A 16304-nucleotide genomic window follows, 5' to 3' on the forward strand; every position below is an offset into this window, starting at 1 on the left:
CGATGCTGGCCGGGCGCAAATATTTATCGAATAAAGCACTTGGGAGTGGTATTTTTCAGTTACTTAAGACCATATCAAGGGGAGACTTTCTCCACTGCGGAAGGGCGAATACTTTGAAGAGATAAACTAAATTTGAAGTCTGTACACAGACGGTGTACCATATACCATATACGATTGTCATTAATTAAAGGGTGACCTCTATAACTCCGCGAAACATCATCCAAGCGGGATATGTGTCGGTGAAACAAGCAAACAAGGTTTCATAACAGTCACTCCTGTGACGTTTCGTTGAAATCCGACAGTCCGATTAATCTCAAACAAGCTTCGTGCGGACGTCAGACCGTGCTTTCGTTTGTCAGTTCTTTCCAAATTTTGTTCGTGCATATCACAAAAAATATTTTACACAGAGTCATCAAACCTCACAGGAGTGTCATCCAGTACTAGTATTATGAAATGTTAAAGTAACTATTCAGCATGTATAGCTGTGCATCTGGGTTTTATTTAATATTTCACTCAGCCAGACCAGAGTTATGACCCTTAACTTAGTCAAATATATGCATAAAAGGGCATGAAAGGACATAAAAGTGTGTGTTCCTGTATCTCAAAAAAGATTTGAATTAGAATCGTAAAACATTACAGGGTTGTTATACATCATGCAAAGTTCTGCGACTTTTCGTTTGGGATTTTACTTAGCAAGACTAGAGTAATGGTCCTTGACTTAATGAAAAATATAGAATTTACATTATAGACCTTGAGCTGACAATAACCCCCCATCCCCCCCTCTAGGGATATTTCTACGCTATGATTTTCTTAAAGCATATAATATGAGCTATCATTCCAGCAATTCTGCCATCTGGCAGTCGGGTTCTTTTTACGTTACAGCCTACTTTATACGTTACCATTAATAATTATATTGAAAATACTGACTGGCATTACAGTTAGCCATAAATGATTCACTAGCTACACAACATGTCAATATATAAAGAAAGAATATACAGATTTATGTTTTGCAGGTAAAATTGACACTGATAGGCATGTGCTTTACGTTATCAAATGTACGTTACCAAAAATTGTAACGAAAAATAGAAAATATACCTATGTGATTTTATATTTTATTTGAAGTGTCTATGTCAAAAGTGTTAAAGACGTCGTGGTTATAACAGATAAGAGTTTGACATAATTATATCGCTTGTAAACTATTTATAATTATTACGAAAAAATAAGCGGTAATGTATAGTAAAGAAGATAAAATAATATGATGTTGACAATATGAGTTTCAAATTTGTAATGATTTTTTTTTAAAAGTATAAAAATATTTGGGATATGGTAAAATATTTTGTTTAAACAGATATCTAACATGTACAAATTCCACAAATATGTATTATATATTTTAAAACATATAAATATATCACAAATTAAAAATCTATGTAACGAAAATTACTAATTACACAAATTATATAAAGTTTTTTTTTGTCAAACTGAATTTGCAATCAAGACTAACAAAAAGTCATTTTTCATGTGAATTTTTCATGTGAAATGAAACCGATTTTATTGATTGGAATATTAAATGAAATAAATAAATAAATAAATAAATAAATTACAAATGTGTGAAATGATTTCCAGAGAGTGAGTGTTCAAACTGGCTTCATATATATGGCACCTTCGAATTATTCAATCAATGATAATGCTACACTCCAGCATATGCTAAAAACGTCAGTAGATGCAAGTAATGAAGTTGGCCAGAAATAAACTATTGTGATATGTGACTCGGCTGTTGCTAAGAAGGCATATTCTTTGGTTCTGCAGTCTGGAGATGGACTTGGTAACATAATTGTTAGAATGGGTGTCTTCACACAATCTGCTCTATATTTGGGCCTGTAGGAAAATTAATGAAGGACAATGGTCTTGCAGAACTTGAAATAGAATCAGGAATTTGTTCTAGTGGTTCACTTGATAAAGTATTACCAGGTAAATGCTACAACCATACCCTAAATGTACACAAAACTGTAATAGAAGCTCTTGAGCGTTTGCTTCTATGCAAGTTTGAAGAGACAGAACCTGGCAAGGAAAGCATTTCAGAAGGCACTAGTATTACAGAAACGGACTGAAAGTCCATGCAAAGAAAAAGTGTTTGAAATAAAAACTCTCCTGAAGTGTATTTCAACAGACATGGGCAGTTCAAATCAGAAATCAGAAAGGGTGAAAATGGCAAAAGTGCTCAATTTTGGTTTTGTAGCTGCAGAAGAGCTATTCCGAAGTAATTATTTTAGTGCATCTAGGTCCTCTGTACCGGTATTGAGAAATGCTGTAAATATTACTACAGAGCAGACAATTAAAACACAAGCAAATTCTGAGGTTGCCATACTTGGTTTCAGTAGAAACTATGCTGCATATTTCCACTGGTGCATGATCTGTCATTACAGAGCCAGGTATGCTTAAGAAACACTTCCGATTGCAAACATAAATAGAGAAGACATGTCCCTCCACAAAGAAGTATAACCTGCTCAGACAGGCATAAGTGAAGAAGAAGTTAAGAGGTTTATGATAGTATAGAATCATTAACGAACCCATTCCAGGCTGAAAAAAGAAACAAAGATGAAATTCTCTATGTGTCTGGTATTCCTGCGAAAGCAGAAGTTGCTCGTTACTGAAACTAACAATGGATGGGTTATCAAAAGAAGATTGATTGAAAAATCAGTTCCTTTTCAAGACCCCATTAAGAGAAGAAAACTTAAAACATTTACCACAGCTGAAGTTAAGAGGAAAGTAATCAATTCTCAAAACAAAATACTACAGATGAGAGCAGAACGTAACATGTATGAACAGTTGGCACTTTTGACTGTTCGGCACAACACTGATCTAGAATTGACACTTTCTTTTCCTCTAGGACCTGTTACCTGACCATTACAGCTTCTGTAACTGGAATGCCAATGGAAACATACAAGTCACAACTACTTTACTATGTAGAGGCTGCAGCCTTCCAAAACAGATGACATTGTTTTGTTGATTGTCAGTAACGCCCTGCTGCAAAGCTTAGTAACCATCCCTACAACATTCAAGACGTAGCCGAAGCTGTGTTCAGTCAAGGACCTAAGATAGCATGTGTGGATTTTGCAACTGACACTTACAGTCATCCTTCGATCAAATCATATCAGTGTGGAAGACGTGGATCTTCTCCAAAGTTCTTACTTGTCAGGAGTAAAAACAAAAGTACCACGTGACTGAAAAGAATTCATGTCAAATAGTGAAAACAAAACACAGTTAATCAATCTAATTTTCGAACAATGAAAATGTTATTCCTATGCACCAAAGATGAAGAGACTACAACCTGTATTTTGTCAATGGTGAAAAGTGTTAGTAACTCACAAGTGAAGATGGAAAAAAAGTTCAAGCTCGACCTTTTTATACCACTGTTTCTATACAAAGGCAGTAACAGACACAAGAATAATATTCATTGCATAGTTATCAGTACTACTAGCACTACACAAAAGGCGAAAGTCAAAGTTAGATCCCCAGATAAAGACGTGTTTTTGTTGTTGGTGATATCTTCAAAAACACGAAATACTGTTTTATTTTACACTGGATTAGGCAGTAAGACATGCCATTTAAATGCTCACAACATCTTTATAAACAAAGGAGAAAGAATCTGCTCAATTTTGCCTGCAATACACTGTCTGACAGGTTGACACAACCAGTGCTTTTGTTTGCCCAGGGAAATTAACACCGCTCAAATTAGTAAAGAAAAACCAGGTGTATGTTGCAACATTAGCAGAAGTAGTTCATACACATCAATGATCTGATGTCCTATTTAATGGCATCGAAAATATTGTCTGTGCAATCTTTGAATTAAAGAATACAATAACATCAACAAACTTATATATGACATGTTTCTCGCAAAGTATCAAGTACGTGCTGGAAATGTCCCGAGTACATATAATAGTGTGGACATGAGTCTATTTCCACTGTGCCAATTGTCATTTAAAATGCACATAACACGTGTGAACTATCAATTTACCCAATTCTACCAAAAGTAGATGAAAGTGGATAGTAATTTGGATCAGAAAGTTTGATGAAATATGACTAGTATTCCGATAATATAGTATTTCAAGAACTAGCTGAAATTATTTGTGACACATCAGCACATGTGACTGGTGACTCTTATGATGACTATGAAGAAATAGAGATGACCAATACAATTGACACCATATACGAAGCAGACAGTGATTATGACAACTTAGGTGACTGAACCCCGCAACCATATTGTTTCTCAATTTTGATTTATGTGAATTTGTTTGGTTAAACAGATAAGCGGTTGTGTATATTTTTCAGTTACTAAAATACACATTCAGTAACGTATCGTAACGTAGGTTACAATGTCAGTGCTGAGCTATATGCATTTCTATATCAAACTAGTTTGAACTTGATAAGATACTAGCATTATCTAAGTTTGAACATCATTACAAGGATTACATAAACAATCTAATGACTGAGAAATGAATATATTATATCGTGAATTTTAGTAACGTATATAATAATGGTAACATACTCGTTCTTTAAACTGTTGAACGATAAATTCTTAAATACTAATGTAATATGCATCTGAAAATACTAAACTTTAGACATATCTGATATTTTCTGACAATTAAACCTATTGAATTAATTTATGAGTTTTTTTTAAAAAACATAATGGTAACGTAAATTACAAAATGAATTGATCGATTTAGAGAACAAAACAAAGCGGGAACATTGACAACAGCATATTCTGCATATATCTAAACCCACTTTCTAATGGTTTTAGTTGTTTCTACCATATAAATCACCACATTTCAGTTTTATCATTTATTAAATAATTGTTAAGGTAACGTAAATAACAGGCTGTAACTCATACAGAACCCGCTTGCCAGATGGCAGAATTCAGAAATATGATCTATATACAAGGGGCTTCAAAAATAATGGGGCTTACAAAAATCCCTAGAGGGGGGGAGGGTTTCACCTTCCAGCTCTAGCCCTATTAAGTTTTCAAAAGTTTGTCTTTGTGTTTCAGTAATCTTAAAAAGAATTTGGCCAAGAGTCATGAAACTATGTATTTAGCAAGTGAATTTGTGCACACGAATTTTGATTTGGATTTCATTCTGCAAGACCAAAGTTGTGGCCCTTGACTTAGTCAAATATTCATTCAAGGGCATAAAAGTTTGTGTCACATGTATCTCAAAAGGTATTTGACCTAGAGTCATAAAACATTAGAGGATTGCTATGATTTAGCATGTGTTCTGTTAGAGATTTCACTCGGCCAGACCAGTGTCATGGTCATTGACTTAGTTAAAAATAACACATGAAGTCCTTAAAAGTTTATATTGCAGTTATCTGTAGAGTTATGAAACCATGTACAGTGACAGGAAGTGGGGGAGGGGGAGCATCAGTGACCAGTTGACCTGTGGACACACACCTAGTTATATCGTATAATAAGTTGACCAGTTTGAACTCCATATAAAGTGCCGTTACATCTGAAAGGACAATGAAGAGTTGATATACAATTAATTTTGAAGATGTATTCATTGGTGAACGTAGCTCAGATGTTTAGGTAAATAAAGTTGCTTCCTCTATGCTGACAGTCTTTTTGTTCATCATAGAAGCATACACATAACGTCGTGTTTTATTGATCTGAAATACACCGCCCATCTTTTTTTGTCTACATGTTGTTCTGTTTGTATTTATATCAGTCAGTTATCTCGTTTTATTCAATGTCAAGGGTACTGATAACACAGTGATCAGTCAGTCGGTGAAAACTATTAAACACTGAATTGTGATAATTTAAAAGGCCGATTTAGGTTATATTTCGTTCCCGGTAAGAAATCTTCCATATGTGAAGTCTTTTATATAGAAAATGTTACATAGCAAATAAAAGAAATCGCGTTGTTTTAGAAAACATTAGATCTTCTAATATTCTGTAATTTATAAAAGACATAAAAAGACATTAGCCGAAACGTTGTTGTGGCAAAATACTATGTACAAACTTACATACGAGTTGTTGTTGAAATATCTATCACATAAAAGACTATAGTCAGACTCTTAGAATCAAGGGAAACAATTATTCCCTTCTGTTTGCCAAAATGTCTTTTGCATTTCAAGTTAATCTGTCAACCTGAACCTTTTTATCACGCATAATTCCGAATATTTTACCGGCAAACATTATTGAAAGAACAATAAACAAAGCAAGAATCAAGATCAAATACTGAAATGCTTTGATATAATAAAAATAAAATACTGGGATTTGAAAACAGTTTACTGCTTTAAAATGATTAACCGGCACACCCAATGCTTCTTCCCGAAAACGACACAACAGGTTGATCACGGTGGATATCGACGCACGTCACATGCCAATACTGGGTAAAACCTAAATGACACATGATATATAATGCAACTGTATCATTTTACTTTACTTCATATTTCAGGTGGTAAGGTTTTAAACTTTCGTTGGATTACTTAAAATAGTTATAAACGGAAGTAAACGAAATACACCAGGCAGCCACCCACGTATGAAAAAAGAGACAAAGGTAAACTTTTGAATTTTAGATTCGTGGGAATGGATTGCTTTTTCAATCTTTTTCTTTTCGTTGTGAAAATCAGCCATTCAACTTACGTATTTGACTACTATATTTTTATCGTTTTTCAGGTTTAGTTTTTGTACGTAAGCTGGTATCTCAGTAACCGTTTGTGGGTATTGATTGAATTTAAAGGCATAGATCTTAGCAGTGGGCCAAGGGATTTCTGTCTTTACCAGCACAGTTGGGGGCTAATGACTATCACAGTATGGTTCCAATAAACAAGGGTCATTGTTTATTTGAGAGTCAGTCTACCTTACAAGTGTATAAATTAGCGAGAAGGGTAAACATAAATATTGTTAACTTTTAAAGTTATACCTATTTATTTTGCATTTTTATGTAGAGAAAAATATTTGTTAATTAAATAATAAGAAACTTTATTTTAGGAAAAAAGCAAGTTTTTTTTTCAAATTCTGTGTGGAGACGTCTGATATTTCAGATAAAAAGTGACTTTCACTCATCTAAATGTTTTGTTTAATGGTTGCAGAATACTGTAAATAACATTTGTCTAAGATTGAAAACTGAATGTGCATTTCATTGTTATGAAGTAAAGCATGAAAAAAGTACACTTTCGGCAACTTACTGAAATTGAAAATTCAGTATAGATGGAACACAATATTTTGATTTTACGCAGTAATATTATATTCAAATAATGGTGATTGCATGAATAAGAGAAAATCATTTTCCATTCTTTTTATAAGTATTCTATATGAGTATAATGGAAGGATCACCTTCATCAATATGACCTTTTTCATAATAATTATTGATTTTGGAAAATATTGTTTGTCAACACAAAGAACAAATTGAGTTTTCACTATACCTGTGTTTTATTATCATTATTAATTTCAATATTATTACTATATTTGTTATTATTTTATTTGTTATATAAATAATAATAATAATAATTTTATTTAATAATAATAATAATAATAATAATAGTAATAATAATAATAATAATGATTAAAAATGATAATAATTATAATTATTATTCCAAATTCACTGAAGGAATTTAATTTCTTTCAATTCCACTGCACACATCTTCATGGTCTAGTTGAGACCCTGCTGTGCTAATTGCCCTCTAATTAGCTACTGTTACGTAACCGCTGATAAGCAGCAGATAAGATGGGAGTTTTTTTATTGGATTTGGGGGGGGGGGGGGGGGGGGTGAGGGTTGGTGGGGGGGGGGGGCACTTGTATAGTAGTTGATCTAGGCCTTTGAATTTAACACACTGGTATGTTCATTGTGATGCTATGAAATGCACTGCACAGGTCCTATAACTCTTTTCTGCCTTATGACAAAGATATACCTATTATTATCTGTTATCTCCTTTAGCATCTTAACTTAGCATTGGTGCCCCTTTTGCACTTGTTAGTCGCCTAACGCTGTGCCGTGTGGCGCCTGTAAAAAGTATCCCCATACTTTGATTCAGTGTTGTTATACTTTCTGGTCCTTTGGGATCATTGAGTCCATTAAATGTAATAGAGTTTCGCTTAAGTCGGTGCTAGGGGGCATGAGAGGTGTTGCACATTTCATTACTTCTCATGAACAGACTCTGTCAAACCGAGTCTGCTATTATACTTCTTGGTTGCGTTCTATGCTTCCAAAGGATGTTTGTGCAAATTTTATTTACTAGCACAATAGCAATCTTTAAGTGCCGTGTGGCGGCTGCAAAATGTCTCCCGTACATTTACATCCTCTTAGTTCAATTCAAACAGGACCTTCTATAACATTTTTTTTAAAAAGAAGGGCGAACGTTTAATTATACAACAATCACCCAGAAAACATATTCTAAAATCGCTTTCATACTTAAACATTATACATGAAACGAAGTAAGTTTTAAAGTCAAAGAAGTCATATAACCTAAAACCACTAGTTGGTACGTATACATTCATGTAACAGATAAGTTTTAAGAGACTTTTTAAATGAGTTTAGAGAACAAATATTTGTAGGAGTGATATTCTAATTATGTGCGGATATATTTGAAAAAGAAGCTTTATGTTACTTCTCCGTTGTTTAGGTGTAACTTAATTGTTATTTGAGATCGATCTAAGGCTATATGCGTTATTACTGGAAAAATTGAATAAATCTTTTATATAACTGGGTGGTAGGTTTTTCTAAGCTTTACACACCAAGACCGCCGCGTAATAATGGCACCTGTTTCTAAATGACAACCATTTCAGTTCATTAAATAATGTAGAGATATTGCATGTTTTTTCGTGTTATAACATCTGCAGAATCCCGAGGGATTCTGAAGATGTTATAACACAAAAAGAACATTCGCAAACGCCATTCTAGCATAAAACGAGAAAAAATCAGGTAAGTGAATATATTGTCTCTCAACGCCATTTAATTTCCATGAAATGAGCGGTAAAATTTAAGCTGTTGTTTCACGTTGACGTCAATTCTTTTTGAATTATCCGTTTTGGAGCCGTAATACGTTTACGCTTTACCACGGAACGCGCATATGTAAAAATGTGTTATAAAAGCACGTGAACGCGAGAATCTCTCTGTTATGCGTTTTTTTCTCTTGCTAAAACACCCCCGAAAATGTTGGATTTCTCATGGTGCGGCTCTTTTATATTTTATTTAAGATGTGAATATGATACATTTATGCACATTTATGTTTATTCATGTTACATTTATGCACATTAATATTTTATTCTGTATGTGAATAAGTTACATTTATGCACAATTATATTTTATTCTGGATGTGAATACGTTACATTTATGTACATTCATATTTTATTCTAGACGTGAATTTGTTTTACTGAATACACAGTATTAGACATTTGCGAATTAAGTCTACGTGGACTGTGAACACCTAAGACCATCGATTTTTCAAGGGGACCGTCTCGACATGATAATTTTAATTTATGTTCGGTATGAAACATTTCTATAATGATGGTAAGGTCTGGCTTATTATGTCACCGAACAGGATAAGATTTGGATTTGTCTTTCCATCCGTCTGTTCACCAGAGAAATGATTTGTTATACATATCGCAAAAAGTATTTGAGGGGACGTATTTTGGGATACAAAAGTTGTTCATCTGTCTGTCTGTCTGTCCGTCTGTCCGTTAGCAATTTCGTGTCGACTCCGCTCTGTAAATCGTGAACCCCTTTAAGGATTTTAAACAAACTTGACAAATGTTCTCCACATCAAGACAACGTGCAGAGCGCCTGTATCAGGTGGCTCGCTTTAAGGTCAAGGTCACACTTAGGTGTCAAGGTCATATGACTTTGTTTCGTGTCCGCTCTGTAACTCTTGATCTGTTTGAGGGATTTTAAAGTAACATTGCACAATGTCCACCACATCGAGACGACGTGCAGAGCGCATGCTTTGGATGGCTAGCTACAAGGTAAATGTCACACTTAGGGGTCAGAGGTCATATAACTTTGATTCGAGTGCGATGTGTAACTCTTGAACTGCTTGAAGGATTTTAAAACAACATGGCAAAAATGGTCACCACATTATGTCGACGTGCAGAGCGCATGGCTCGCTTTTGGCGATATGTGTAGCATAACTTCTCTCTGATGGACAGAAAAACGGAACAAGAGCTGTCCGTAACACAGCGCGCTCGACTTTTCTCAGTGCTTGACTCTGAATTAGAACTTTGCCGGTAAAAAAATCCAAGTTAAAACGGGACATTACTCTGTCAAAAATCAAATCAGAGTAATCGGGATTGTTTCTCCGCTTGTAGGCTTTGATAGTAAATAAGTATTCTGAGTTTCAAGCCAAAAGTTTTAATAGTAATAGAGATATTTTACTCTATCAAAACTTTTAACAAAAAATCTAAGTAAAAAGGGGGCATAATGCAGTAAAAATCCAAACAGAGTTATGGGGATTGTTTTTCCTGGTGTGGATTTCGATAGTAAATTACTATTTTAAGTTTCAAGTCTATAGCTTTGATAGTAACAGAGATATTTGACTTTATCAAAACTTTAAAACAAAAAATCTAATTAAAGGGCAAATCTATCAAAATTCAAATTAGTTATGGGATTTTTTCCTGGTGAAGCTTGAGTAAAATAAGTAATTTATTTCAAGTCAACAGCTTTGATAGTTGACCTATAAAAATTTTCACTGAAATTCAATTAAAAGACATAATTTCGTCAAAATTCAAATCAGAGTTATGGGGGTCCCCTTGAAAAATCTATCGTCTTAGGTGTCAACAGTCCACGTAGACTTAATTCGCAAATGTCTATTTCTCCTGTATTTTAGGAACAAAGTCTACTGATTTTGCGAAAGTATTTTTGACAGATAATGGCAAGTCGTAACACAAAATTACAACAAACAAAAAAGTCTGCAAGTAAAAATGCCGTTTCTGCATCTACGAGAGCGAAAAAGACACATCATCAAAAGGGTACTTGTCACATTCCGAGCAGTGCTGCAACATTACAGGCAGCAAGTCTAAGAAAATATACTTGTAATTCATGCAGTAAAAGTTTACAAACGCAAGTCCAACTTTCACAACACAAAAAAGATAAACACGGAATAAAACGACTTAGCAGTGGTAGTGCAAGCTTTCCAGCAAGGCCATCCAAACCAGGTGTCGGAAGTTATACTTGTTCCATATGCTTGAGCCATTTTTCGTCCGCCGGCGCATTATTGCAACACAGGAACGACAAACACCACGCTAAGGAAGACGGAAGTCTTTCTCATTCCATATCTAAGAAAAAGAAATCTTATAACGACGAATACAAATGCCCAAAGTGCATTAAAGGTTTCTCTACAAAATTTCAACTTGATCAACATTGTAATGACAAACATCAAAATAATGGACAAGTACAAAATACACCCCAAGCAAGAAACCATGGCCACAATACGGCAAAAGGTAACGCAAGACAAGATGTGCTCACAAAACAAGAGAAAGCTGAATTGCTGCGAAATAAAAGGAAGAAAGAAATTGACGAGTATTATGCCAAGAAAGTAGATATCGATAAAGTTGAGAAGAAGGCATCCATTCAAATTGTAAATGACACACTCTTCGAGATTATGTCCCACGTGCAGGGGCAAAGAGGAGGTGATATCTACTGCCCGAACCATGTGAAAGCCGGAAGTTTTCCTGTAAACACAAAAATTGGCAAACCAGATGAATTTGACACAAATATCTGTTTGAAATTAGGACACAAAGATGTTAAGATCAGAAGTGGCGGAACGGTAAACTACGCATACGCACAGGTAAGTCTGACATTTTAAAACCTTAAGATTATGGGTCCGTAATGACAATCGGTAATGTCTGCTCAACCATTTCGTTCTCGTATAGTGTTAGCACATGCACATGACTCCCAGTTCGTTCCCTCTATCCATCTACCTGCCTATATAATTTATAGTTTCATGGAAGAACTTTGTCAGCCTGTTTCAGACATGGAACAAGTCTAGGCTACATCACAATATAATCCATAGCCATAAGATCGGAGCCGGATGCGGTCGAAACGCTCGTATCGGGCTATTGCTTCGTAACCCGGCTCCACTGATTTATACGAGTACTTATTATTTCTAATGAAAATTATTAATAATATTTTCAAATAGTGTAAAAGTATTTATGGCAGTATTGCCACATGCAAATCATATAATTCATCGTATTGTCTAAAAGGTGAGCGTCATAGGGTCCAAAGGGCTCTTACTTTCATGTTATATAATTTTGTTCTCTTTATCCCGAAGAATAAGTATTTATCATAACATTGCTGTGTTGTTGTTGTTTTTTTTTTTGTTTGTTTGTTTTTTGTACTTCGTTATATCGCTAATCTTAACTTCAGTATAGACACTGTAGTTAAATGTTCAATTTGGCAAGTCTGTTTTTCTCCTTTTAAAAGTTAGGTCATGCTGGTGCTTTTACAATACATGCATATTTTCTTTATTTATGTTTGCATTAGTTAGCTCAAATGTCTTTCTAAACATTGTTAGGTGCGTTATGAAGATTTTATCGACTTATCTTCAATGTCGATCCATGACGATTCAAAAAGATACTTGACTTCCTTGTTGGGACTTTCATTGTTTCTCACACTGCAGATTTTTTTTTAATTAATCGCATGAAAGGGCGGTCCTCCAAGTATGCTGGTGTAATTAGGTAGATATGTAATACTTAATTATCTATATCTATCTTTAATATATAACCTATCATTAGGATGTACATGAAATACAGTGTATGTACATTAATGAGACTCGCATAAAGGTTATTATGCAATATGAATATAACGATATTAATGCTTACACATTGCATTTAAACTAATTCCAGACTGAACATGCAACAAACATGAATGTTAAGTGTGAGATTGGTCAAACCAAAAAAAGTGTAAAGGTTCCGGATGGCTATGTTGTAGCATCGGTTAATGTCGACAAAATTCCTGGAGATCTTAGATATGGGAACGATCTAATTCCACGGGAGATGAGATATGATCTTTACCAGAAAATCAAAACTGCAAAACACGAACGAAAAATGGCATGTAGGTATTCGTAGTACCCTGTTCTGTGTAAATAGTTACAATTGTTTTATTTCATGTTTTCAGTGATTTGTCTTTATCAATAAGATAATAACTGTTTTCGTGCGGTTTATTGTCTTGCTTACAACGGTTCAGAGTTTAAATGCTAATGTGGTTGAATAGCTAAGCGTCTGAATGACTGAGCGTGTTACCGCCTCGATAGACTAGTGGTAATGCGTCCACTTCGGATTCGATCCCCGGCCGCGTCATACGAAATACATTAAAAATGGTACCAGTAGCTAACTGGTTTGGCGCTCAGCATTAAAAGGGAAATTGGCCTCCTCTCTTATACCCTCGTGGCGATGGATTCCGTCAGGAATGAGGTGGCGAGAGTAATTAATATAAGTTGTAGAACTTCCTTCACAATAGACCTAAAATAAATTATGTATAAACTTATCAGACGCCAGACATTCTCATTGCGATTTAATTACATTTATAAACGTTTTTATGAATTTCATTCTTCGAAGTAATATTTAACTTAAAAGCATGGAGCACTCTGACGTCCTTATTGACGTCATAATGTTCTCACACTTGTCCGAACGCCAATCGTTCTTAATTGCAGAACACTTTACCACTTCTACTTTCACTTTCAAAATATAGAAAGCAAGGCTATTATAGGTCAACGTGAGCCTAAATAGACTGTCTTCCGATCAAAAGCGTTAATCGGTGATGATTTTAATCCTATTGATTTAGAACCAAAATTGAAACAAAAACTGTGGTTTTACATGTTCAATTTTCGCATATATTAATGGTTTATTTGTTTCAGATGTTGACCTAAGCAGGGATGCACATGGGCCAGCTATTACCATGACCATTCGCCCACATAAACCGTTTACTATTCAGCACCATATCAGTGTTGACATTACAATATCCCTACCAAGTGATATACCTATAACAAAGTGGCCGCGCAAAGGAACCAAACAGGCTTTCAGCGAAAAGCTCATAAGTGATGTAAAGAAAACTGGAACACATCTTGTACCAAAGAAGGACGAGTTCTGGGCTGTTTCGTACTCCAAAGCTGAACGAGCATTATTCTCTAGAATTGATGAGGGTAACGGCTGCAGAAAATTTGTCTACAAAATGTTAAAGAAGTACATGCAAAGTTGTAAATCTCGCTCAAAAAACGGATTGCCAGGATTGTCTTCACACATTTTAAAGGTGAGGAAATTTACGACCTGATTATAGAAGTTGAAATTTGCTAGTTACTTTGTTTTATCTTTATTGTTGCGGTTTCAACAAGGCTTTGTGTTCATATACGTTTTGATATACTTCCTTATGTGTTTCGCTGCCATATCTGTTTAATGTGAAATCTACATTGATATACATGTATCTTAAATTTGAATGCTTTATCTGTTGTAGACCCAGTTGTTATGGTTTTGTGAGCAATATACCGCGCCCGAATACTGGCACAACAATAACCGTGACGTATGCTTGATCGATGCATTAGCTGACCTTGAGGAAACACTGAAGAGTGGGCATTTACATGATTACTTTGATATAAAAGTTGATATACTTAAAAGTAAAGATGCTGCTGCATGTACTGAACTGGCAAACTACCTACATAATAAGAAAAACCAGTTAGAACGGGAGTGAAACTGACTTGTTACTTTGTTTTATCTTTAGATATTTATGTTCTGACTCCTGATACAATTGGTTATTTGTTTGCAAGATAGAACATATGTGTATGCGTGTAGCCTAAGTTGTGTCATCATGAAGTTCATCAAGAAAATGTGATCCTGAAATCCACAGTCAAAATTGCATTTCTTACGAGATGTAGTTTGATAAATATTTGTTGATGCTTTATTGTTCGAACAACTTAAATTTACAGTAATACTATTTATACTTTCTAACTGCCAATATTATATTCAACAAGTAAGCTTCTTTTAAAAATGAAACTAGGAGAGGTCTAGTGTTGCTCCTTTTAAAGTTATATCAGAGTCGTAGATAACAAGTGTTATCTAATTCTCTGATTATATGATAGGTTGTGCTACAGAAAAAAAGTTTCCAAGTTGAAGGTCACTGTGACCCATTAGGGGCTATAGTCACATGACCTAATGACCTCAAAATCAATAGGAATTAAGTCATATTCAGGTCATGATCAACCTCCGACAATCAGAGAACTAAAGACCCAAGCATTTCCTAGTTACTGAATTTCATTTAAAAATGTACAAATGCTACCGCTGCAATAATTGTAAACTGAACTTGGTCCTGGTGAAAGCTGCCAAATGAGTATCTTAACATTTTTGCGAAAACGTCACTTTACAGGCGTGTTTGTCAACTGTCCCGTTCGTTTGGGACCAAAAGAATAGCTGCCGAGAAGCTTTAGAAAAGCTTAGAAGAAAATACCAATCGAATGGACGTCTGCGGAAAAATGTATTTTTTTCAGAGATTTTTATTGTTAATGTGCTATTTGAAAAAGAAATTCTAAACATTTCATTTGTTCGAGTTTATTCTTCAGTTTATAAAGTTTATATCTCGAATTGCAGCCTTGTTTTGATCATGTGATTAACATTTCCGACTATCGGGTGGAAGACACAGAAGCTGGGAAGAACTCTTCTTATTCCGGCAGATCTTCCGAACTGGGCATACGAACTCGTCAGTTTAACAATAAATTCATTAAATTGAACGAAATACAATTTAACGTGATTCAATTCGTATGAAATTCTTTGAAAACTTCGAACAAAGAATAGTTAATATATATCTATATATTTTTAATTAATAACTGAACCGTTTCCAACATTTGTAACAATAGAATTACACTATATGTCTTTATTTAAACGAACAATTATTTTCGTTTTTAATTTAGAGGATTTCAAGGCTTCACGGAGAACAAATTTTAGTAAGGCCTAATTCACAGACACGCCAGAACTACCAATAGAATGTTAGAATGCATTAAGGACAGCGTTCATTAAACAGATGGGAAAGAAAAGATTAAAAATCATGGAGGCAGGATACTGTTATTTGAAAATTTATCGCAAAGGCGTTGAAAATGTGCGATAAAAATCATAAAAACACAAATTTGAGAAGGTCGACTGAGAGCAGAGCTAATGACATGTATTGTAAATACCTAGCACTTCATCATATGGCATCACAACTGTTTTTGTACGATTAAAACCAGCACAAATTAATTAATATCGGTTTCATGCCATTTAGTTTGACGCCAAAATGACCCAAATTGTACATCTAGGTAGACCTGTCTCAAATATTCTGCAAGTGAAATACTT

The 16304-nt window shown here is 34.6% G+C and overlaps 1 protein-coding gene across 2 annotated transcripts; it reads left to right on the top strand.

The window, feature by feature from the left end:
* Nucleotides 1-5336: 5336 nt before the first annotated feature.
* On the top strand, nt 5337-15514 carry LOC123549197 (uncharacterized). Of its 2 annotated transcripts, XM_045337080.2 has the most exons (6): nt 5337-5581; nt 6453-6554; nt 10820-11779; nt 12837-13044; nt 13847-14238; nt 14440-15514. In XM_045337080.2, exons 3-6 carry the CDS (start codon nt 10862-10864, stop codon nt 14671-14673), a joined length of 1752 nt encoding a protein of 583 aa, XP_045193015.2. In that variant the 5' UTR covers nt 5337-5581; nt 6453-6554; nt 10820-10861; the 3' UTR covers nt 14674-15514. The 2 variants fall into 2 exon arrangements, with proteins under 2 accessions (XP_045193015.2, XP_045193014.2); XM_045337079.2 differs by lacking the exon at nt 5337-5581 and having other exon boundaries at nt 6399-6554.
* The last annotated feature ends 790 nt before the right edge of the window (nt 15515-16304 follow it).

This window comes from Mercenaria mercenaria, chromosome 6 (genome assembly GCF_021730395.1).
Source record: "Mercenaria mercenaria strain notata chromosome 6, MADL_Memer_1, whole genome shotgun sequence".
Classification (NCBI taxonomy): Eukaryota; Metazoa; Mollusca; class Bivalvia; order Venerida; family Veneridae; genus Mercenaria; species Mercenaria mercenaria.

Coding starts and splice junctions, on each gene's coding strand:
- LOC123549197 (XM_045337080.2), top strand. CDS start 10,862: ATGGCAAGTCGTAACACAAAATTACAACAAACAAAAAAGTCTGCAAGT. Junction 13,045..13,846: donor ACACGAACGAAAAATGGCAT/GTAGGTATTCGT, acceptor TATTTGTTTCAG/ATGTTGACCTAAGCAGGGAT. Junction 14,239..14,439: donor TGTCTTCACACATTTTAAAG/GTGAGGAAATTT, acceptor TATCTGTTGTAG/ACCCAGTTGTTATGGTTTTG.